Source organism: Siphateles boraxobius, unplaced genomic scaffold (genome assembly GCF_051911475.1).
Source record: "Siphateles boraxobius isolate OS27281-9 unplaced genomic scaffold, OSU_SipBor_1 9, whole genome shotgun sequence".
NCBI classification, from domain to species: Eukaryota; Metazoa; Chordata; class Actinopteri; order Cypriniformes; family Leuciscidae; genus Siphateles; species Siphateles boraxobius.
Genome location: NW_027509219.1, coordinates 27,672,227 through 27,697,889, shown reverse-complemented (window position 1 = coordinate 27,697,889; position 25,663 = coordinate 27,672,227). Strand labels below are relative to the sequence as shown.

The window sequence follows — 25,663 nt, the reverse complement described above, 5'->3', positions numbered from 1 at the left end:
TAATGAATGTGATCTCATTCAAGTCTGGAGCTATGAAAGTGGATATCCATCCTTACAATCTTATTCAGTCATTTCTGATATTCTACTATAGTCTTGGGGGGGGAAGAGAGATGGCTGTATGGGAAAGCCCTGGCTGGCTGGTGCTGTAAGCGCCGGTCGGTTGAGAATAAATCCCTGACTTGGTGCATTAAATCGACACGAAACTGTGGGTGTCTAATCTGTGATGGGCTCTCGTTCCTCGTCTCCACAAAACAGGATCAGCCTGCCTGCCTGGAGCCGCACCACATTCTCACACAAATCAGACTCATACTGACAGCACTGGAGCTCTTCTGCCAGTGCACAAACACACAAGTATATATACACACACTGCGATCACATGCAGCTGGGTGCTCATAGGCAGAGAGGGGAGATTTTTAAATCCTTCTTTGCAACCTTTCTGAGGTGTGTGAACACACTTGCCTAAAAATTCTCCACAGCTCAGGGATTTGAAACATTCTGAATATTCATCCTGGTGATTCTTCAGCTTTGAGAAGACAGAAAAAAGAGACAAGGCATGTAAAGTCACAACCACACATATTCTCATTTGAACTACAAAACGTTTACTAGTAAATCCGAAAAATCATTGTCATCCAGCAATTAGTCACTGTTTGGCATGGGAAGGCAAAAAATCTAGGCAACATTTAATATATAATGAAAATTAGTGACAGCGATATGTATGCGCCACTAGTGGTTATGAGCTGTGTGACTGCATGAAGTGTTATTCTGGATTTTTCACATTAGCAGAACACAGTTTATAGTGAAATCTTTTTTTGAAGATAAAGATGGTTTGAGGAGAAGTGAAGCTTCTCTCGGTATCTCTTTCCACCTCGAAAAACTGTCAACAAACTGTTTTAAAGTTCTACTTTTGCACTTTTCATGTTAAAGATCGAAATGAATAGAATTAAACAAAATGACTGAAATATAATTTTCAGACACTATGTCTGGCATAATTTAATTTCACGTTTTACTATTATACAATAACAGTCATTGTACATTATATGCAAATATTTTTTTTATCTGGATAAAAAATATACTCTTGCCAATTTCCTTCTTTTTTTAAAAATTACATTTGGATAATAAATTGTGCTGTTTATTCATATGGGGGCAGGGAAAAGCAGCTGGACAGTTGCTTCTCGTAAAAATCTGCATTTGTGACTCACATGGATCCGCAAACACACAACTCACATTTTGAGATTGTAATTAACAAGGTTGAATCAGACCATCATTACAAAGATTAATTGTGCCTTCATTAACTGAAGCCAGATAATTTGCATACATTAAATCATTGTACAGGGAAGAAGTAGAGGTCTGTCTAGGCATTTTTTAGTTTTTTATTCTATTTAGATTTTATTCTCCCTTGTAGTTCTGTGAGGATTTATTTTTTATTCATGCATTAGATTGCTCTCAGACATCTCGCTGAGGAAAACGACTAGAACGTACCATTTGGATGCAGCTTTTTCAATTATATTTCTATAAGCGCAGCATGTGTAGAATTCATATATCAAAGTAATGATTGTATTTTATGATTAAGTAAATCAATCAAGCGATGAAAACACTAAGAGCTAGATTTGAAGATGCTTTTACAAACATGAACTGACATAAAAAGCCAAGCGCAATCAAGAGAAGCAATGGATCACTAATTTTAACGTCTACCTATAAACAATCTGGAATAATTTAATAAAAGTAAAAAATTTATTTGGGGAAGTAGAAAGACAGTTGCATCACATAACAGTAGTTATGTTTGATTTTAGTATCCTCGTGCCAAGCACTCTCATGGGGTCTCGAACATCCAGAAGACATTGAAATGATTTCTAATCACGGTTAATAACCACAGTGGTTTTTTTTTAATCAAGCATGACACATTGTCACTAGAGATAATTCGCTAAGCAGGATACGGTGTGATTTCCAATTACTGAACATTTTTCAGCATTCAGCACAAATGATGAAAACCTCTGAAATAGCACAAAAGTACAATCATGAGAAAAGCGGCATACATGTACAAAATACATATGACTTGGTAGGGTTACGTGCATAAATCTAAGCACATGCAGATTTGCTGGATTAAAAAATTCTGATGCTGATTGGAGATGCTGTTCATGCACACACACACACTCCAGCAGTCCACGGGTTACAGCTACTCTATCAAATGCTTTTGTGCTCGCTTACTAACTTCATTTTCAGCCATTTTTGAAGGTTACGTTCACTCCTAAATTCGTTGGAGGGAGCTGAGAAACAAACAGAGATGAGGGGGAGAGGAGAGGGAATTGAAGAGCGATTGGCAAATGTCTGTTGGCAGTGTGAGAGATAGGCAGGGTCATCTCTATTTCACAACAATGATTAGCTCTGCCCATCTGCCGGCTCGACAGGCTCCTCCTGCTGTGATTGCAGTGTTCTCTGTTCAATGTAGCCCTGGAAATTAGTTCATTTGTGCTGCTCAACCCCAGCCTAACTGTACTGAGAACAGGTGCAGTATTCTACCCCTGCACAAAGCCGTAGCGAGCGTGTGCGCGAGTCTGAATCCTCTAAAAGAGCAGCCAAGCAGCAAGTAAAGCAGACTCATCAACTGTGAAAAGATTCGCATCTCGCAACACAATAGCAGTAGATTGCAGTGGATCAACTTCCTGTTCAGAAATAAGCACATTTTCTCCTTCTAGTAGGACGTCTCTCCTCGCAGAGTTATTAGCGTTCACCTCAGAATTTCGACATCAATACCTTTTTACCTCTGTGTATATTTAGCCGGATACAAAAGCTACTGTGTTAAACCAAATAGGACACTAGCACTTTATTCTTGCTGCTGGGAATTTTAAGTACTTCTCATCAATATTTTGTCAAAATTTCATTTCCAATGGCTCTGTCAAGAGGCTTCTGTTATTCTGTACTAGTGTGAAAATGGCAGAGCCATCACAGAGAAAGATCTGGAGCCCTGAGCCCTGCAGCTTCAGAGGCCACTGCTATTGTCAGGGCACTTTGCCATTTTGGAAGAAAAGGCCGCAAGAATGAGCTATTTAACCTGTGGGTCACTAGACGGGTACTGTGCACGCGCACACACACAAGGCATTAGTGAGAGAATTAGCCATCTTTCACTGCTTAAACGCAAGTGTGTGTGTGTGCATGTGTAAACGACAGGGTGCAGAAACAAACTCCTGTTCTGTAAACTAGTGATGCAAGACCACCGGTTTTGAATAGACATACACCAAATGTTCCACAGGACTGCATCGAAATACTGTGTGAGCATTACGGTGGTGATCTGCGCTCATATTGTAAATAGATGGGATATTAAGAGAAACTAAACAACGTATTCCAAATTTTGTGAATACCAAACTAAATATGATTGTTGTAGTTTTTAAGTAATCTGATGGATGACAATAAAAATGATTGTCTGTATAAAAAAAAAGTGAAATACGAAAAAAACTGAAAGCAAATGGACCTGCATTCAGATCATTTTTTGTGTTTCAGTACCACATAATCAGAGGCATAAACGTATTCTCATTAATTGACTGCAATAATGGTCCAGTTGACAACTGAGTTTGGGTCTAACTAAAGAGGCAAACCCAAGTTACAATACACATAGGACCCTAGACATCCTCTGAAATGTGTCTAAGGAAGCATTAGCAAAGCAATCTGGCTGCAGAGCCATAAACGTTCGCAGTTTTGTGTTTTCAGGCATAAAGCAGAGAAACAGGAAGAGTGCTCATTAGGAAACAAATGTAATGAAATTAAGTGTGTATCGTCATCACAAGGGTGCATGTGTGTGTGACTCTCACAGTCACATAAATATGACACGCAAACAACACACACACTCACACCCGCTGTGCTTCAGGATGCTCGTGCATGTGAAAGTAGATGAAAAAAGCTCCATTGGGGGGCGTCACCATTGAGGCGAAGCGCAGGTGTCTCCAGCCAGGCAGAGAGAGAACCAGGGCAGCCTGCCTCAGTTGAGTCTTAGCTCCACCGGAGCTCCCCTCGCCTGGGAGGACAGGTGACATCTGGCCCCTGTGCCTATGTAGTGGAAGACACTTCCTCCAGGGACGACAGTCACTGAATCTCTGAGCCCCTAGTCAGTATATGAAAAAAAAATAGATTTTTTTTCACTGCCTTCACTTTTTGATGATTTCACAGGGACTTGGTGTTGATGAAGATTGGAGGTCTTGAAAGCTCTCCCCTTTTTCTCTTTGAAAAAAAAGTCAGCGAAGAGAGGGGTCAGCGGTAGTTATACAGACACCATGACCTGGAAGTAAAAAGCCTGTGATTTCAGCAGCAGGGGGCCAGTGCTGGCGATGATGGTCCCCAAAGAAAACACGTTCACTTACCTCTCTCTGCGTACAGAATAAAGGTCTAGTCTTCATCTAGAGTTTCAGGGCTGTGATTTCTGCAGGGAAAAAGAACATCAAAACAGAAGATTCAGTGAACAGCGAGAGCTTTGTGTTTTAAGTGTGACTAAAAAGCAAAGCAAAGCCATAAAAAGATACAAAATAAAATAAAAATAAAAGAAAGAGCAGAAAAGGGGGAAAAAAAGAGTAATTTCTATGGCTGAGCCAGCACTAAAGACTGTTACTGAGAATGCATACTAAAATTCACAGTATTTCCAAATACAGAAAATAGTTCTGTTTTTTTTTAGCAGCAGTGCTGCTTTATTCTTCCAGAAGAAAGAAATAGACATTTCACTGATTCAGTATTTCAGGAATGAGGATGGAGTGATTTTTAAAAGAGAAACGTTAAATGCTTACACATGAATGTGTGTTAAGTGCATGAATGCTTGCCTGTCTGGTTTACCCTGGCTTGCTTAAGTAGTATAATTAATGGTTTTGTTAATTGAACAGGAAGTGCAAAGGCGCTGTAGTGTAGAAAGCAGCACCAGTAATTCATCAATTTCACTCTTTTTCTCCTTCCCTTTTTCACTTTGCACACGTTACTTTTACAGCTTGAGCACTGGCTACAAGGGCAACATTAGATGGCAAATTATACGAGCTACCATATTTTAAGACATTTGAACTCAATTCAAAATTAAACTGACCACTTGGACAAGATTTGTTCACTCAAAGTTCAGGAAAACAGATTCCAAAGACTCCTTGAAACACTCTAATGTGTTGGATTGCATGTTAAATACATTAAGAAAAGCAGTCAACCCTGACCGGTTGTTATTAAGGAAGTCCAATCATCCATCAGAATCGGCGGCCATTTTGTAGTAGGATTATCCGCTATGACAAAGCAGGCTGTTTTTGAAGTGATAAATGTGCTCTCTGCTTGAATGATAGCCTGTGCCCAAGAGCTGACACGTTGACGAACGGCGCTGTTTCCCCGTATTGATAGGTTCTGAGCCCATACATTTCATTGATTCGTTAATTGTTCAAGGGAGTTGGAGGCGCCTGACTGTCATGAATAAATGATAGATGCCTGGCATGTGTGCATTACCGAGGAAGACCTTTGAGGCGTGGTGTTGCTTCCTCAGAGACGCCAACCGTCCTCTTCACAGCCCCGAGGAGCTGCTGGTCCCCGTTAGTTTCCCCTCACATTAATAATGCATTCTCACTAACAGCAGTGTTCAGCATTAAACGCTCTGCCATGGAGCCTGTTCAAAAACATCAATACAAACTCACTGAAATAACCCTGTTTCAGGCAGAGGGGGGGAAAGAAGTTACATATGCTAATTGCTTCTCAAGGCATTCCTTCTGTCTACAGCTAGCGGCTCTTGTATCTTTTCTCTTTCAGAATCTTTTCCTTTCTCTTGTCTTGCTCTCGTCTGCTCTGAATAAGTAAGGCACCATGAATTCTGGGAGAAAGACAGCATGGATGGAGGGGAGTGGTGCAGAAATACTGATGATGCTTTTCCCAGGGCTCAGAAAGACAAGGTGATGGAGTATCTACAAACAAGGAAAGATGGGTGGGGGAACAGGGGAACAAGAAAAGGAAAAAAGCGAGATCGATGGCACATTTCTGTTCGATTTTACCCCAGAGATATGAGTTGTACATATAATATCAATGAGCTAAAACTTTGAATGCTCGGAATCAAATTTTGTCAGTGCAGATTTAAAAAACTACTACACGATTGCTATGTCATATGAATATCAGAGACATTTTTGACAGATTTGTTAGTCTAGTAGTACAGTTTTAGTTTAAATGCAATAGGACTAGTTACAATATTGACCTATTAAGTATACATAATTGTGTATATTTGTGTATATTTGGCAGTCATACTGAGCGGCAGAATTTAAATAGTATAAGATATAATAAACTATTTTTACATCGGTTAAGACACTTAATATCAGGGCTTTAACAACTTTTTTTCTTTCCTTCAAAACTTAAAACATACATATTTAGGCACCAAAAACACACCATTATTAAAATTCACTACAGAGGAATGAATAATATTATGAATAAGCTATATTCATCTTGTGGTAGCTCTTAGCAAAAGCTGGCCTGGTCAGCTCAGTGAAAGCGTGGCCCCCTCTCTGAAGGGAAGCACTGATTAAAGACTGGGCCAGATGGACCACAGCGGTCTTCCTCGTTGTGCTCGAGAGCTCCGACTGCGATCAAACACAGCAAAGGCCACCCTACAGCCAACCGTCATACAACTCGATCTTCACCATCGCTCAGTCTCCCTCCAGCCAACCATACTGCACCACGCAAATGAGATGGAGAGAATCGTCAGTGATGTTAATGATCAGAAAAGAGCTAAAGTGTCTTGCTCAATGTCACCTTGGTTTGGAGCAGGCCACAATGAGAGCCACCCACTGGGTTAAATATCTGCTCAAGGATACTCCAGTGTCACATTTTTCTAATTTTCCCCACAATCCATGAGGCTTTCTTTAATGTAAAATGTAAAAAGTCACCATGATAAGTACCATCAAAATCAGCATGATAATTATTAGTAGTCATATTTTTTGACCTAAATGTATTTTATTAGCACTGAAAATCTACTAAACTCTCAGAGTCTTTTAAATCTTATCTCAAACATTACCTGAATCATTATCCTGTAAAATATCTCAGATACGAAACACAACCGTCGTTTTCAGACAGGTTTTTTGTATTTGAACGTGGCGAGCTCCATCTGGGTGAGCCGAGCCTGAGCTCAGCAGCCTGACACTTGCAGTGCTGCCTGGCAGTGAAGCCGCCAAAAAGAGTTGATGTGGTGTCGGGGTTCTCCTTTGAGAAGGTGACAGGAACAGGAATTGGACTGGGTGATACTCATGTCCTCTGACAGAAAGGGATATTTGCTTCAGAGGGAGAAAACTTCACCCCTTACTCCCAAGACGAATGAGAATTGTGACAATCGGGATATGTCAAATAAGAGAGAGAATTTGATGTGAGGAGAAAAAAATATTTGTCCTACAACAAATCAAAATTGTATAGAAACAGTATGGGATTGTCCGTTTTCCCCTTAATGTTTACGTTTTTCTAAAACAAAATTTTAGCATTTTTATTGGCATATTGAATGGATTTTTTTTAACAAAGTAATTTGAGGGAAAATATTAACTAAACTGTAAACATGCAGTGTTTTGAATGAATTTCAGTTTTTCTAATCTACTAATCTTCTAGTGAATTCCCAAATAACAGGACAAAGTGGATTTTTTTTGTCAAGGCTCCAAATGAGATGTGCAATTTTTAACACACTTCAGCTGACAGCTTGCAGGGGATCTTCACTTCAGTGTCTTTAAATAAACCTGTTATTATTCAGGGTGAAAATTTAGACAAAATAATTTCACTGGAAGATTTTGCGCAGTTGAAACAATTATCACCATGTCGGTTGCATGTTTTAACATGTTAAACTCAGAATAGATGCCTTGTGCTCATGATGGAAGCAGGAGTGAATGTGAAGTGAAAGAGAATGCATATTGTGGAAATCGATAACATTGACAAGACACTGATGGAGCATAAGTAACACACTCATCCGAGTGGACTGTAGATCTGAAATATTTGACAAACAAGAGCACTTGGATTTGTGGTTATGGCCAACGGAAGAAGTCAGGTGGTGTGTGTGAGTGTGTGTTTGTGTTTGTAAGCAGGGAGAGATGGGACATGCAAGGTTCAGAGTAATTAGTCAGATTGAGGGCTGAAATGAGGCAGAGTGAGAGGAGACTGGGGCTAAGCATTTGTGTGTGTGTATTTGTGTTAGAGGCCAGGTTGGTGAGATGCTCTAATTGGAGCTAAGCGGCCGCAGAGGATCAGGGGTACTCCAGAAACAAAGGAGCACAGGCAGAGAAAGAGAGAGGGAGAAAGAGAGAGGTTGCAGTTCTGGGTGTGTGCATGTGTCTCTTAGTGTTTGAGTGAACAATAACTAAAGTGACATTTTACATGCTCAGCTAGCAAAGGCTTTGACCAAACCTCTGACTGCATCAAAATCACACACATAACCAAACTCAGTTTTGAAAAAGAGAATAGACATTCTACATGAATTTAAAAAAGGGGAGTTTTGAAATACCGTATATACATGAATATTTTCCTTTCCAAGAAAATGTGTTCTGAGTAAAAAAAAACTGCATTTCAATCCACAATTACACAACCCAACTTCCAATTTACAATCCAATCCCATTGAATTACTGTATAACGGACATATCCAAGATTTTAAAAAAAAGAATGCAATTTCAGTGTCAATTAGTTAGCTGAGCATATAAAAACACAATTTTTACAGAATGAAAATAAATCAATTAGCCTCGTTGCTTTTAGCTCGTTACTCAATTCGCATGCTGTTTCACTTTTAATGGCTTTTTGACAGCCGATAAATTATGTGATTTACATTAGCTGGCCTGTAATAAAACCCCTCTGCCGGTGGTCAGAACAGCCATCCTTTAGCTCGGCAATACCTGCATAAAAAGCCCATTTGGCAAAATGGCTGACATAAAATGCATATGGGTTGGAGGACAAAATAACGGCATCTTATATAAAATGATGCTATCTTAGTTTGACTGCTATTACCTGCTGTTCATTTTTCAGAGAGGCTTATCCAACGTATGATGACTAAATGAAAGTCGTTTATGTGTACAGACACACACATACACTTTTCTGCAATAGTATAGATCCCCGAGGTCACATCCTCCCACTCAAAACCTCCATGCATTCTTGGCCAAACCTCCCACCGCAGACCTCATGCCAGTCTAATCCCTAAGACCCCTCCCTCCATCTGTCCCCACCCAGCCCAGGAGTGAACAGAGAGACAGAGGGTCACACGCAGCCTCTGAGTCATACTGGACACGTTCCCTCAGCCTGCACGTCTACTGCTAGTGTACACGGCCTTAATTCAAAACACTCTCTCATACTGGATGCTGCAAATGGGTAGTCGACACAATTTTTTTTTCCATTAACAGGATTTTAGGTATACATATTTATATATAACGTGTGCATTATAGATGCTATGACCGCTCATTATTTTTCACCACTTTTAGATTCTTAAACAGTCTCGTGGTGTGGTTTCTATCAATACAAATATTCCACGTACTTTCTCAATTCATATGGGGTCACAAAAAATGAATGTGCAGTTGTATAACAATTTGAAAACCATTTTAGTTGAGATTCGTAAAATGTTAAAATGCAGGTCAACTACCCAAATACTGTACAATGATAGTGATTAAAAACAAAATACTGATATTTTCAAACCATAAGCTATTTTGAAAATAGCATAATAGCTGGTATATTACTATACACAGCACAGCAGATATTTCTGATTTGTCTCATGCGTATATGTTTTTAGTAATCTATGGAACTTTGAATACAGGGAAATTCAAATTGAACCTTCCAGATGGGACTTGTCTCCTCTTCTATCTGCCGCATCAGCTGTTACAAAGACCAGCAGCTGACATTTAGTCCTTTATAAAGATTTCCAAGAAAGAGAAGGTAGAGAAAGATAACTGCCATTGTAAGAATCGTTGTTATTTATGATTTATTGATGTTTCTTTGACTCTTGACAAAAGCAACCATAGTGTAGAATACCTGGTAGTGATGAATATTAAAGTAATGTCACAGCATTCAAATCTATTTACTGTTATTTATTGTTGTTTGTAACTTACTATTACCAGGAGCTGATCTGTTCTGCTATTATTGTCTGAAAAAGACACAAAGGAAAAAAATCAAAAGCAAAACATTCAATCTGTATGCAATAAATGCACTCCACTGAAATACAATATTAAAAATACATCTGCATAAAGGCACTCAGTACTTTGTTTACATCCAAATGAGAGTGCAGAGACCTTGGCATTGACTACCCACATGAATATGTCTCTCTCACATGCACAATCTCTGAAATGCCTAATGGTCAGACGTAGAGAAAGTGAGTGTAGCAGTCTCCCACAACCAACTTTTTTCTCTCTTGCTCTGCATAAACACACAGTATCAAAGTGAAAGTCAAAGTACACATTTCCACCTGCCAACCATGTGATGATGAAAAATGGTTGGTGGTATCAGAAGGGTGGAGAGGTTTCTGCTCGTTCTCGTTCAGTTTGGAGGTTGTGATGAGTTCAGTGATGGTTTCCATATGTGGTTGCTAGACGTCAGATTGGTAAAGTCACACAGGTAAAAGAACTGACTCAAGTTTGCCTGTGCTATGATGTGAGGTCCTGTATAATTGAATCATGCTTGCATATGAACGACAGACAGGTTTTTCTCTCTCTGTTGGTGGGAGGGACCTAAATTAATGTCTTGTTGTGAGGAAGTTGAAAGGTAATGCCTTCTAGAACTCATAAAGTGCCACATGGTTCAGTGAGCAATATGGGGAAGCAAACACAATGACTAGATTATTAAACATTGCTGTTTTAAATAATGCTATTTTACTTAAACTAAAGGTTGTTCATTTTTTTGAAGCCCAATAAATGTTGAAAAATTGATAGCTTTCAATTACAATGTAATGTTGAATGGCTATAATTCATGTTTAAAATGGGGGGGGGGGGTTATTTTCATGAGACATCAGTAGCTGTATTAGTATCAGTGATACTGGCCTTCATTCATAAAATGATGCCATTAAACAAGTATTTAAAATATACTTTATGTTGTCTCTACATTGATTTGGAGATTAACTGTGAAATTATTAAATTATAAAATATATAAAAATCGTATAAAAAGTAAGTGTTTTAATTGCGATTGACAGCACTAATATATATATATATATATATATATATATATATTGGTGTAACAATATATCGTGCCACAATATATCGCAATACAAAAATGCAACAATACGTATCGTGGATAGTGACAATATGTATCGTGGATAGTCCCCCCAAAATAAAAATTACTGTGTGAGAAAAAATTCAAGTTTTCAGAGTTTTAGTGTAAGTACTACATTAAACTACTATATATAATGTTGATTATAATGTATAATAATGCAATGGGGGAATATTTGTGGGTCCTGATAATGCCAAATGTCTGATGTTACCAGTAAAAAGTGGCAGACATTATTTTAAATATATCTAGTCAATGAAATCGTGCAAGCATATTCATCTACAATAACTCATGAATATTGTTATTCTGGTGTCACCATTGTTCTTGGGTTACAAGCACCAAGTCCAAGCCTATTCATTTAAACCCACAATGTAATATAAAATTTAGCATTTTAATCAACAGGACATTTTTTGTTAACCTTTTACCATATGTCTTGGAGTATCGCAATAATATCGTATCGTGAGTTCAGTATCGTGATATCGAATCGTGACATGAGGGTATCGTTACACCCCTAATATATATATATATATATATATATATATATATATATATATATATACACATACATGAAGCACAACATCCCGCTATTGGGCCAAACACATTTAACAAGAACAGAGAAATATAAATAGTCTACATGGAGTTTGGGTTTTCTCGGGTCGAGCTCTCAAGTACTGTGTCCCTAAGAGCGAGGCCTGGCCATCTAGTGAGAAATGTCTTTAATTTTTTATGGCTCTGCTGGACTCTCATGCCAAAAGTAGTTCTTGTCAAGTCAGTTGCTCACCGTAAGGGACCTCCGCTGTGGTTTTTAGAATTGCAGGTGCAGAGACGATAAGACCACAGCCATTTCCCAGCCCATTCTGGCCCTGTGATTTGTTCTATTGTACCAGTACAGCAACACAAAGACCCACACCATATTAAAATGACACCCACATTATTCCCCCACAACAAACCTGAGAGCAAAATGCATTCACACAACACTCCCCGAAGACCCATTGAATGTGTAACATTAGGATTGTATATGCGGAGTAAATGGGTGCAAGCAGGAAATGTGTTTTTGCCCGTGATGAATTCCATATCTTGGTAAATAAAACAAGATCTGAAATCCCTTTATTCGGCGAGCAGTCGCTCTCGGGCAGCCCTCACCGGTGGAGATGTGAAATGGGTTTTGTCAGGGGAGGGAGCGGCTGTTCTCGCGGTTAATTATTGATTCAGTTCGTGTGCAGCTGCGAACAACAGAGAATGTGGGAAGAGTTTGCAATAATATTTAGAAAAGAGAAAATGAAAGAAAAAATAATGCATTGGATGAAATTATTAATTATTAAGCATTTACCCGAGTAGATGCAATTGAATGTAGTGTGTGTGTGAATGAGTAGGGGGAGCAAGATGAGCTTGTGACATCACAACATGAGAAGGCTGTGGTTATGAATATTAATTAGCTTGTGCTGCTATTGCTGATGTTCTATGCTAATATAACATTGATATACAATAACAAGCCTGTTTTTTAAGTAATTTGATTTTTTTATTTAACATCAAGAATCAAGATACTAGCCTACATATAAAGATCACATTAACAATAATATTATTGGCACTAAATAAATTACGCATATTTTTTTTCCTACAATGTAGGTAACCAAGATTTGTGAGACTGGACCTTAAACCTGAAATAATCCTAGAAATACTTTGCTTGCATTAATAAGATCTACGGCACAATACTAAACACAATTTTAAAGATTAAACGACAAAGGTTTAAACCAATTATGAGAGGAGCCGAGGAGGAGGGAGACCTTGAACCCAATGCAAAAAGAATTCTAAACTACACACACTTAAATGTGAATGTAAATGTGTAGGCCTATACGTGTGTATGTGTGTGTGTACACACTTTTTAACAAAGTCTTCAAACGTTAAAAGATAAAGTTAGTTTTATCTCTCACCAAGTAGACTCGCACAAACAGATGCCAAGTTCGCCTGAGGAGGTAACCATAGCAACAATACGCTGTGACAAATAAATCTCTTATTTCCCACTTTATTATAAACGTATAATTCACAAATATATCATAAAAATCTTTGTTAATTGTTTAAAAAAGTCTTAACTGCTCGTAACTGTTCTAGTGGCGCCAAAATTACAACATGTAACTTATTGCACAAACTTCAAAAGATTGGTCTCGGAAATTGCATTTAGAAGTCACTGTATAATTCACACACGAATATCGACCAAGTTAAAAACGACCAAACAAAAAAACACTGTAACTTAGCCTATGTGCGCGTGCGTCTTCCCTCAGATTCCAAATTGTAAATAATATCCCTATCTAGTCATCACAGGTACAGTTTGCTTTTGACACAACACTTAAACCCAAAACGTTTCACATGTACCTGTCTTCCACATGCAACCGAAGGTCAAATTAGCTGTCAATCAGAGCCCGCTATTTCCCCAAAGACGCGACGCTCCCCTATGACTCGCGCGCGCCTCACCCTCTCCAACAGTCTCCTCAAGCGCAGCGCGCGCCACCCCCTGTCTGTCCCCGCTCAACCAATCAGATCTCACACCAGCCTGACACTGTGTTCCATAAATGGTGTGGAGGAAAAAGGGACGCTCGCACTGCTAGCTCCACAGAGTCAAGGGAACCGATATTTTTTGTTTTTATTGTTTTATTTTGGATACTCCCCCCTCAGCTACATTAATTTACGAAACAATAGACGCTCGCCGACCGCAGCTGTAAGTTTTCGACTCCATCTAACCATATCTCTCAGCCGACCAGTCTGCATCCGACTGTCCTTGGGTCCACTCGACACCTCTCCTTCAAGACTTTGGGAACGACTCCCTAAAAAACGCTCAAAAGCGCAACGTTTATTTTTTTTAACCGGGTATAAAATAACGAGCTTTTTTCTTTTTCACCTTCACCTCCGGACACGAGAATGGTCATGGTGAGTAATGTGCCCGCATTTGAAAGAGAATTACTGTAGTGAAAATCACTGAAACACGCTGTCACGCGCAGCCTTAGAATAATCCATTCATCCCTCGTACTCCTTCGCCAACTTTGCTCTGTTGCTTTCTCTTAAGCACATAAACGGCGACAATAGGGATGAAGACAGAATATTGTTATTTAGAGATGATTTTTTTTGAGTGCGCATTTTGTGTAAAGGTGTGTGAGAATGCGTGTGCAGTTATGTTTTTGTACAAAGAGCAGGTGTGTGTGCTCAGTAACCAGTGCGTTCTTCAACCTGATACTCAGTATATAACAATTGTGGTTTACTGAGTAAAACATGTGTTGTCTCACTTTTGCAAATGACTAATTATATGGCGTCTTAATTGCCTAAATCAGTTGAATCAAACTGAAGTGCAAACCACTTCCTTTTGAAGTTTATGATATTAATGCACTGACTGTAAATTTACAGAGATAAATGTAAAATGTATGTAAAATTATATAAAAACGAATATATTACAGAATAATGACCGTTTTCCAGGGCAATGTTGTATAATTGACTGCTCCTTTGTTTCTTGGCGTGTAAATGTTCTGTGAACTAAATTCAACATTTAACATTCATGTCTATATTTATTCGGTAAGTTGTTAAGCCCTGTTAATGAAGGGATAGTGTAAAGTCAGCAGGTCATTATTGCAGAATAAAACCTGCGATAATGTCCATCTGACTAAACTATCCCTGTGTACAGTATATATACATTCTGTGTGTGTATACTGTATGTGTGTATATATTATGCATATATACATATACATATACTGTATATATAAAAGCTTTAACATACTCCGTAATCATTGCATGCTTTACTTGCATTAATTAGCAGTGCCTCACAGGCACCCTATTACCATAATGGCTGTATGTGCAATCAGTCTGCTCTAACTCAAGGAGAGACATCGGTTGCGATTGATTGCCTTTGCTGTTTCTGAAAGGGCTTCTGCTAGCCGAAGCGCCTGTGCCTTCGTCTGCAAGGCTGCCAGAGCGAAAGTGTTAATTTTCCAGAGTAGAGCAGATGATGGAGAGCTGAGGCAGCCAGTGAGAGAAGTAAGGAGGAGGGGGCTACTCTGACCTCACCAATGAGGAGGGGGCAGGGAGTGGGGCTGCAGCGTTCAGCTCATGCTGAAGCCCGTGCATTCACAAGCAGCCTCACTCGGAGGAGGAATGCCCACTCTCTCTCCCGCTGGCCACACGCTGCCTCACCATCGCTGAGACACATACAGAGAGAGAGAGAGAGAGAGAGAGAGAGAGAGAGGAGAGACCGAGAGAGATCTCCAAGTGAGGAGACATTAGCACGGCTATAGGCGAGAACTCTGCCACCGACTTACGAATGGAGTGGAACGGGTTTAAGATGGTAAGGATGCTGCGATGGTTTTGTGCAGACAATTGTGTGTGTGTGTGTGTGTGTGTGTGCACGAGTGTGTGTTTGCCCTTGCTGTGTCTCACTGCCTGCAGCTGCAGTGGCAGCATTGGAGTCTCTCTCTGTCTGTCTCTCTATCTCTCCTTTCTCCTCTTTTTCAATTCTGCATGCTACTCCTCCCCTTTTTCTTAGGATGAGAGCAGCTTTATTTGAGAACAAGGCTGAGGAAAAGAGAAGAGCAGAGAAGAGAGAAAGGACAGGTGTAGCAGGTTCTTAGATGGTGCGGTTTAAAACCCTTCTAACGATATAGAGGCAGTGTTGAATCTTAATGCTCACCTTTTTTTGCTCTCATCTTCCATTTTCACCCTCATTTTAACACTTGCTGTTCCGGTTTGATCTGTCAAAATAATACAGCCATATTATTCATATGAGTAATGTGGTGATCATTTAATTTTTCTAAACAATTTCCTAAACAAATGCTTTAAAATTCGTATAAAAATCACATTCACAATGCATACGTAGAAGGTTGTGTAACTGTGTACTAGCGTACATGCTAGAGTGTAAGTTTGTAAATGAGAATGAGTGGGAGTGACCTCGTGTGTGTGTGTGTGTGTACGTGTGCATGAGAATCTATCAGGCAATGTGCGAAGGTGTGTTTCCGTGCAGTGTAGTTAGTGTTCAAGCACGTCTGGAGATCACTGCCCATCTTCTCTGATAGAGGTAGGGCAGGCTGCACTAAACATGCTGCACTGTGTGTGTGTTGTGTGAGTGTATGTGTCCATTGTTGACTAAGGGCTCAGAGACTGCCTCCCCCGGCTGTCACCAGGCTAGTGGGAGACTGTGCCTGCCAGGAACCAACTCTACCCGAGAGAGAAACGGAAGAGAGAAAGAGATAGAGGGAAGTAGCGAAGCTTACAGATGGAGCAGGGTAAGAGAAATCCTAGGCCCGCGTTAGCACATCTTTTAAAGGTGGAAGACATCATAATTGCACCGTTTCGAACGGCCAAGACAGCACAGATATATGTATTTACTAACTTGCAGTGACTGTCAAATTCCTCATCTGAGCGGCGCGGCATTCAGATTCAAATGTGGGCAGCATTATTCATTTTTCAGGCAAATGTTTGACTATTTGTGTGTGGGCTTTAACATGCAATCAAAATGCTAATTGAAAAGAGAGTGATTCCCAACAGTGAATCCCTGTCTGCCTCCCTTTCTTTTGTGCGAAACACAGTTTGTGTAAGGCAGAAAAACATTAGGGCAGTGAGGGGGCTTGTCCACAATGCTTATAGTGAGAGAGGAAATAAGGTGTGGGAGGGAGGAAGTTAAGGGGAAAGATCTTCCACATAGGCCTATACGTTTCTCTTCCTCCTCCGCAGTGCTGACGTCCCTGCTACATGCGCTACAATCGGCCATTACACAGAACTATGGCCACGTAGAAACAGACTCTCCTCTTCTTTCGCCTCACACCCTATCCACCCATATCTCCTCTTCATCTCTATCCTTCCTCATAATTTCACTTCCTCCTCCAAGCAGCCTTACTACTCTGCTTTAGGGCTTTCTCCTTTGTTGTCCGACTCCAAGGTTGCATATCAATGCTAATAAGGCTAAAGCTGGACTGAATATTAAAAAGGGGTAGATGAGGGCGCAGGTGGACAACTGAGAGAGAGAAAGAGAGAGAGAGCAAAATAGGAGACAAGCTGCCGAGATGCTGAAATCTGGGCAGCAGGGGTGGGAAAAGTGCCCCAGGATATGTGAAGGCTGGGTGGAAGAGTTTGCACCCCTCTGCACACAGAGTGACTACAGATGACAGCTGAGTGTCAAAGTGGGCCACTTGATTTTTCTGAGAGTTAGAGAGGCTCAGGTTGCCCCCCTCTGGCCGCAAAGACCCGGGGATTCATGTGACACCACTGCATCCATCCCTCACGGTTCTCGCTGAAGGAGAACAGCAGCATCCATCTAACTGACTGCCTTGGCATGCTTTTGCAACAAGCCCTCAGGTGGTGGCGCCGTAGAGCTTCCACCTGAGTGAGTTTAAAACATGGTTCATTGTGCAAGTTTCAGTTTCAAAATTTCAGGCACATAGCACTTTCAGTATTGCTTTTCTGTAGAAAAAGACATTCATTCTCTTATTGGAACTTTTTCTCTAGGTTAGAAGATATTTATCTTGAACCAAATTGGATTGGATAGCTTCTCAGTTTTTTAATGCAAGAAATTCTCCACACACACAAAAAAAGACAATTTGGCCCAATAAATATTGTTTCTTTAATATTTAATATGTCTTTATAGGAATCAGAGGATGTGCCAGATGATTAAATTATTATTATACCAGTAAATTGACTCCTCTGCTCATAAAGACACAACATTGACTGACATTAGATCAGATAACCTTAGATACAAGATGGGATACTATGATATCCTTTCTCAGTCATAGAGAGAATGACCACACAAAATATAATAAATTTCTCTTCCACTGGATTTAGCACACTACATTTAAGATTAAAGGACAACAGAATAGCCTAGAGTCTTTTATATATCTTCTAAATAACATTAAGTGTAGGCTTTGCTGTATAGTTTTATAATTAGAATCCATGCCAGATGCCATTTTTAAGTCTTTATGTTCTCACTGCTATTCCGACATGGCATCGTTAAAAGAGCAAACAACCCTCTGTAATCTATTTGCTATGCTCTTCATTCCGATTTGAAAAAGTATCCTAATACTTAATCGTTTTCAACAGCTCTGACAGATTTAGAACACAAATGTAACCTCTGAATGTAATTACTGAATGAGTCTCACTCTGCCAACTGATTAGAGAAAATGCCTTGAGAGTTACTGAGGTAACTGAACATCCAGCTCTAGGGAGGATTGAGCACACTGACAGGTGAAGTCAGAATGCTCTTATTAGACAAGTCTCGTATTCAGACTCGAATAACTGAGTGAAGATTTCAGTAGCTAATGTGAGCTTTCATCACATTCCATATTTGTGATCACTTCTGGGTGAGTTTTACCCTTAGTGTTTAAATGAGAGTTGAGCAAACCTATGAAGAAAACCTTGGAAACTGTGCATGTAAATTTGAGCTCGAATTAATATTGACCAGATCAATGAAATGTTCTTATAAAATCTTCCCATATGAAAGAGATATCGCAAATGAGATCTCTTTAACATCTCAGCTGTTTCCCCTTGACGGCAACAAGACTTTAAGTCTCCTGCTTCTTAAGTTTGGCTTCTGAGAAAACTTTGCACAAAAGACAGAATGTCACACATTGTGCCAAGATTTCAAAAGTCGGAACGCTTAAACATTTCTGATCAAATTATTCCAAGATTAAATTATTGGTTCTATATTATTAACATTAACTTCATTGCTCGATACACTTACTGAATATCAATATTTATTTTTCTAAATAATCTTAGGAAAAATATCTGAGAAAAAGTTGATAGGCTACGTTTGACATTTGAGCAACACCTTAAATAAAATTTGGGTAAAAATTGTATGCCCTTTATGTAAAAAAGATTTCACCTAATGCATTAATAAGGTTCAGGTTCGATTAAACAGTGTGCTATGAATAATAATCTAATATAATCTTAATAACATGCTTTCGCAAAGAGGCCTTTTATTATGTCAAAGCTAAATATACATGAATAACAACAAAACGTTCAGGTTTAAATTTTAATAGGCATCCACAGTGATTTCTCAGTTTGATTCATCCTCATTTTCCTTGCAAAAGAAAAGCTAAGGAGAGAGGGAGTGAGCAGGCTTCACAACCGGAAGCGTAATAATTCCTCTGGCGTAAATTCAAAGTGCCACAGACGATAATCAGGCGAAAATACATACCACACACAACCTGCTTACCAACATAACACACCGCTCGTTCCTTGTAAACTGACAGTTGCCTCTCCAGATACACATTACATATATATATAGGCTATATATAAATAAAAAATAATATGCTCAGCAAAGGCTCTATCACAAACGTTGATTGTTGGTTAGAGTTGATCACATCAACATAAAACAGAGAAAGGTAAAAGAAGCGCATTACCACCCATTTCTTTCAAGCTGGCTCTCATCATTATAGCTTCCGACCTCCCTCTTCATCCATCCCACTTTCTTTGTTTCATTCCTTCTCCTCTCTCCCCCTCCCTCCCTCCCTCTCTCTTACTCACTCTCACTCTCTCTCTTACTCTCTCTCTTACTCTCTCTCTCTCTCTCTCTCTCTCTCTCTCTCTCTCTCTCTCTCTCTCTCTCTCTCTCTCTCTCTCTCTCTTTCTCTTTCTCTCTCTCTCTCTCTCTCTCTCTCTCTCTGCCTGTGTGTTTTGGTATTCATACAGACGTTCGGATTTGAGTGGCAGGCTCTCTCGAGACTGTGCACAAACTGCACATTTCTCTGATCTACATTTTGCACCCCAGGAAAAGACAGCAGCAGCAGACGAGTCTTTGCTCCCACTATTGCAAACATAGTCGCTTTTCTCTCCTGCCCATTAGCCAATTAACTGACCTCCCTCCCGCTAAAGGACATCTCAAGGTCATTCACATTGCAACGGCTCGCCTCACACAATCACATGGAATTTGAAACCTCTAAAACCTTTACGATGCATATGACAAAAACGACTGATGCATATTAAAAAATTGCATAATGATGTCTGGTATGGCATTCAAAAGAGCACACTCGAGGAGAGATTTTATTTGTGCATGTTTCCCATTGGTGAAAACGGGGATAAAATGAGGAGAACAAATGAGGCGAGAAAGGGAACATGGATATAAATGTCAAAGATAGTTCCGCTCTCCGAATATCAGTGCCCAGAGGTCAAAGGTCACAGCAGTAAGGGGTTACGGAGTGTATGAGGTACAGTAGCTCCCGAAACAAACCCCGGCTAAGAAAGGGCAAATAGGGTGGCCCGCATCTTCCCCACAACAGTAACCATAGATACAGCCATTGGCATTTCACGAAGGAATTGCTTCGCGTGAAATCTTGCCCCTGTAGATCCGCTCGGGTTGTGGATATTGTTATCTCGCTGTCAAGAGGAGTTAGGCTGATTAGAGGTGAGAGCAGACCTTTAGCAGAAGTTGCTGTCTTGTCCGGGAGCAAAATGTCTTTCCTTAAACACACCCTGCCTTTTTTTTTTCTTCCCAGAAGCCAGGCATTTATTCCGTTAGGTCTCCATCAACCTGCAATCAGGAAACCATGGTTAGTAAAAGCACATCAGACAAACACTGGTTAATATTCCAAGCACAAACCAAAATGCAAAAAAAAGAACGAAAGAAACAGTATTCGCACAATCATCTCTGAACTCTGATTCTGATGGATTCTATGAGGATAACCCTATATTTTCTAGCACATTATATATGAGCATAGATGGTCCCCTGTAGGCATTTTCAATTACAGTGTACCCCGGCATTGGAAGATTAAACTGCTCTTTTGAATGCATGCCACATTTGCTGCTTTCGTTGATATTCTGCAAAGGTTTTATCTAACCAGCTGCAATGGAACACATTAGGTCGCCCTCTCTCTCATAATGCCATTCTTTACATCCCCACCTCTAAAGAAAAAAGGACATCCTGGAGATATGTTGACAGTGTTTAGATCATTCCTGTTTTGGAAAACAAGAAGACTATAAAGTCTATCACTTCGCTATAGTTGCAGAAGAGCAGGGGGAAGAAATGCCCTCTTATTAATGACACTGATTAATCTGCATTTTGGAGCCTATATGACTACATTATTGCGTTGACATGTATGAAGAGGTTAACAGATTGAATTTCTTTCACCTTGTTGTCTCTCATATTGAGATTGTGCTATTTATTTGCTGCCTGTGTTAGTTAGTAATTCAGTCAATCTTCCATCAATTACTTCGGCGTTCTCTTATTAAAGCAGATGCTGTGGGGTTACTGCACTGTCTTGCAGCTACTTTCTTTTATGAGATCAAACTTAATCAATAACCAAACTGACTTCATGCATAGAGATGTTTCTCCACCAGATGTGAGTTTTGCAGGGTTAAAGTTATAAATGTATTGGTACAGATATTTTGGCCAATATAAATATAAATTATTTGGCTGGGGAAAAATTGAATGCCCATGAATATAAATATATGCAGTCTGTTTTCTCAGAACAGCAGCACTTACAATATATAAAAAATAATTTACTGTTTTATTCTGAATAAAATAATATATGCCTTCAGGGATTTACAATATAGTATATCGGTTATCTGTTTAGGTGATATTAATATACAACGGGGGTCAGAATTAATGGCACCCCTGGTAAATATGATCAAAAATCAAAAAAATAAATCTGCATTGTTTATCCTTTTAATCTTTCATTAAAAAAAATAGCAAAAATCTAACCTTTCATTGAAGTAAAAGAATTGAAAGTGGTGGGAGTAAATCACATTATGAAACAAATGCTTTTCTCCAAAACACCACGGCCAAAATTATTGGCTCCCTGTTATTAAATAAATTTATGAAAAAATGCAACCTCCTTTTGCCAAGATAACAGCTCTGAGTTTTCTTCTATAATCTCTGATGAGTTTGGAGAACACCTGACAAGAGATCAGGGACCATTCCTCCATACTGAATCTCTCCAGATCCTTTAGATTCATGTTCATGTTGGTGCTTCTTCTCTTCAGTTCACTCCACTCATTTTCTATAGGGTTCAGTTTAGGGGACTGGGATGGTCATGTCAGAAGCTTCATTTTGTGCACAGTTACCCATTTTTGATTTGATTTTGATGTTTGTTTTCGATCGTTGTCCTGATGGAAGATCCAACCACGGCCCATTATAAGATTTCTAGCAGAGGCAGTCAGGTTTTTATTTTTTATCTTTTGGTATTTGCTAGAATCCATAATACCATGTATCTGAACAAGATGTCCTGGACCTCCAGCAAAAAAAATAGGCCCACAACATATAAGATCCAGCAGTATATTTAACTGTAGGCATGGGGTACTTTTTATCCCTGTTTGCACCAAACACATCTGGTGGGTTTGCTGCCAAAAAGCCCTTTTTTTGTTTCATCTGTCTATAGAATCCAGTCCCTTTTGAAGTTCCAGTCGTGTCTGACAACTGAATTTTCTGGAGTTTGTTTTTGGAGCAGCGAGGAGGATTTTTCTTGAAACCCTCCAAAACAACATGTGGTTATGTAGAGGTTGTTTGATATATTGTTTTAGGCTGTCTGACCCCCAAGACTCAACTAATCTCTGCAATTCTCCATCTGTGATACTTGAAGAGTCTTTTGCCACTCAAACTCTCCTCCTCACCATGCATTAAGACAATATAGACACACGTCCTCTTCCTGGCAGATTCTTAACATCCTTAGTTGATTGGAAATTCTTAATTATTGTCCTGATGGTCAAAATGGGGATTTTCAATTTTTCTCAAAATTTTTCAATTTTTAGGGATTTGACATTTTCTTACAGCCACTTTCTATTTGGTAATGCTCAACAATCTTTTGATGCACATCAGAACTATATTCTTTGGTTTTACTCATTGTGATGGATGATTAAGGGAATTTGGCCTTTGTGTTTCCTCATATTTAAACTCCTGTGAAACAAGAAGTCATAGCTAGACAATTGCATGTTCCTAGTCACCCTGGTGTGCTAAAAAAAAGGTAAATATTAATGGGAATATACTTAAGAGATATTTTACTCGTAAAAACTCTAGGGGTGCCAATAATTATGGCCAACGTGTTTTGTAGAAAAACATTTATTTCATAATGTGATTTCCCCCCCACTTTCAATTATTTTACTTCAATGAAAGGTTAGATTTTTGCAAATTTTTTGAATGAAAGATCAAAAGGATAAACAATGCAGATTTATTTTTTACAGGCATTTTTGATCATATTTACCAGGGGTGTCATTAATTCTGACCACCACTGTATGTATCAGTCAATATTGCATAAATTTTATTTGTTCATGCTCATTTGCCCTATTTTTACATTGATTACTTTTCCTCATCTAACACTCACAATTTAAAATAAACTAATTTAATAACACTTCTAAATGTAAATCTTAGTAAATCTCTAAATGAATACCCAGTTTTTTATACTGTACATTATAATGTTGTAATGCGTATTTCACTTTTAGTTTTTAAAATGGTTAAGGTCATTAGTTTTTAGTGTTTTTTTTTTATAAAAATTTGTTTTAGACAAAATAGTATACTGTACAGTTTTATTCTGGACATTTTTCGGTTATCAGCTGTAAAATAAAAATACTTATCAGCTTGTTGTATCAGCTAGAATTAGAATATTGGTGTATTTTAAAAAATTGGTTAATATACTGGAACAGTCATCACGCTTTCCATTTATAGGATGAGATTTTGTATCACTGTAGTTCTTCCCTGTAGAAACAAAAAGAGTCAGAAATCAGGTGTTTGTTGGTGCAAAGAGAAGTCCAATACTGGTGAAGAAGAATGGTTAAAAACATGTAGAAGATAAGGGGAAACAAAAAACCACAGGAGAATGAGAAGAGAGAATAATGGAGGAATTGTGTGTTGGAAAGGAAATGTGCAAATAAGAGATGATGTTTTGGAAAAGAGAGAGTGTGGAGAAAGGGACTTTGAGAAAGAGGCTGCAGGAAGATGAGGAGGCTGAGATTGGATTAACCAGAGCTCATGTGAGTGGTTTGTTGGAGTAAAAAAAGAGAAAGGAAAGCTCAGTTGATGTGTGTTCAGAAGCCCACCTCATCCTCTCAGGAACTTGAGATGCAGTTAGCTGCCTTATGAACACTGTCTTCCTTTCCTTTCGCTCCCCTCACACACAAACACACACATCTACTTTCAGGCTATTTGTAAAGCTTTTAATGTGTCTCTATAATGAGCAAACATTGCATGACAAGCTTAAACAGAGGAAATAATTAAAAGACAAATATATGGTGCAAGGTCTTTAGCTGGGTTTCACACTCTGCATAACAAAACACATTCATCCTCATTTTGCCAGCTCTACACACTCACTGCAATACTCACCAAGGGTTCCCAAGCGCAGCTTTAAAACTCATCTATATAGTCTCAATGTGATTTGTAGTTGGTAAAGCAGCTTGTTAGCCGGAGAGGTTCAGGAGTGCACAGTATGCATAGTTTCCAGGGCATGGAGGAATGAGGCTGTGCAAGGCGCAGGTGCGGCACTGTTCTGCCACCTGCCAGATACCTATAGCCATGTCAACACCCCACCTGGAGCTGACACAGCCTGCATACTGCATGCGCAGAGTAAAAGGAAACCACATAGACACACTTGCACAACTAGAGAGACAGGACACATATGCACACAACCTTGACAGAGGAGACATCTAAGAAAAGACTATTTGCATAGTATAGTGTAGGACTGGGTGGTAATACATATATATTCTGTGATAGTACAGATGTTTCAGCCGGTAGATATTATACTGTGGTATATCTAGGGTTTGATTTAAAAAGAAGAATTCTATAGTCTACTCTGCAAAGTGTCTTTGCGGGTGATTTTTTCTTGTGTGGATGTCGTTGATGATTGTAATGGGAGCAATTTAGTTTTGGCGCATCTCATCCAGTGAAGGCATGCTGTTGTTGACCAGTATATATCACAATAAAGTTTTGCAGGAAATTATAAATATTAGTAATTGGGGGGTATGGTTCTGTTCTGGGCAAGAGCTCCCCACCCATCCATCTAGCCTATAGCATAGATAAGAGCAGGGAAACCCCTTATTATAAACAGAACAATACCAACATAAATGTTTTACAGATGTCATTAACGTTCTTAATGATAATAAATTAATGTGATAACATAAATCAAGATAAGTGACAGTCTGATTCAAAGAGGAATTTCAGAAGGTCAAGTCCTGACTGTGGGCGAGAGGAGAAGCTGGGGATGAAGGAGGGTAATTAGCTCATGAACAACGTGAAAACATTGCATATAATACTGAATGGTGCCTTATACAGAGATACTGTGATAGGCGTCGTAGTCCAATAGGTAGACATGGATCAGCTGATGCGAGCTTGACTGACGTGACCTGTCAGAACTGATGCTATGTGTGATTTTATTCAAGATTTTTAATGACATATAGCATATTTAAACTATCATTATATCAAATGGAATAATATATGATTAAATTCATTTATGTAATTTTATATACATTTGTGGGCATTTGACAATAAATGTTCTGTGTGAGATATTGTTATACCATTACATGCTATATA

At 39.1% G+C, this 25,663-nt stretch overlaps 1 protein-coding gene and 1 long non-coding RNA gene across 17 annotated transcripts in view; one reads left to right on the top strand and one right to left on the bottom strand.

Annotated features, from left to right (window-relative positions):
* The window catches only part of elavl4 (ELAV like neuron-specific RNA binding protein 4), a 76,329-nt gene that overhangs the window by 1,968 nt on the left and 48,698 nt on the right, over positions 1-25,663 (top strand). For 3 of the 16 annotated variants that reach the window (XM_077223463.1, XM_077223456.1, XM_077223453.1), the window contains exon 1: positions 15,300-15,511. The exons of 5 other annotated variants lie outside the window; for them this stretch is intronic. In XM_077223463.1, the coding sequence (XP_077079578.1) occupies positions 15,488-15,511 (24 nt within the window). In that variant the 5' untranslated portion in view covers positions 15,300-15,487. Of the gene's footprint in view, positions 1-13,742; positions 14,110-15,278; positions 15,512-16,378; positions 16,446-20,645; positions 20,700-25,663 lie in introns of those variants that run through there. 8 more of the 16 variants (XM_077223458.1, XM_077223451.1, XM_077223457.1 and 5 more) reach the window with 7 other exon arrangements.
* On the bottom strand, positions 9,762-13,651 carry LOC143732411 (uncharacterized). The gene is made up of 3 exons (XR_013201112.1): positions 13,558-13,651; positions 10,041-10,075; positions 9,762-9,839 (listed from the first exon to the last, which is right to left on the bottom strand). It is a non-coding gene; the product is annotated as an uncharacterized LOC143732411 (long non-coding RNA).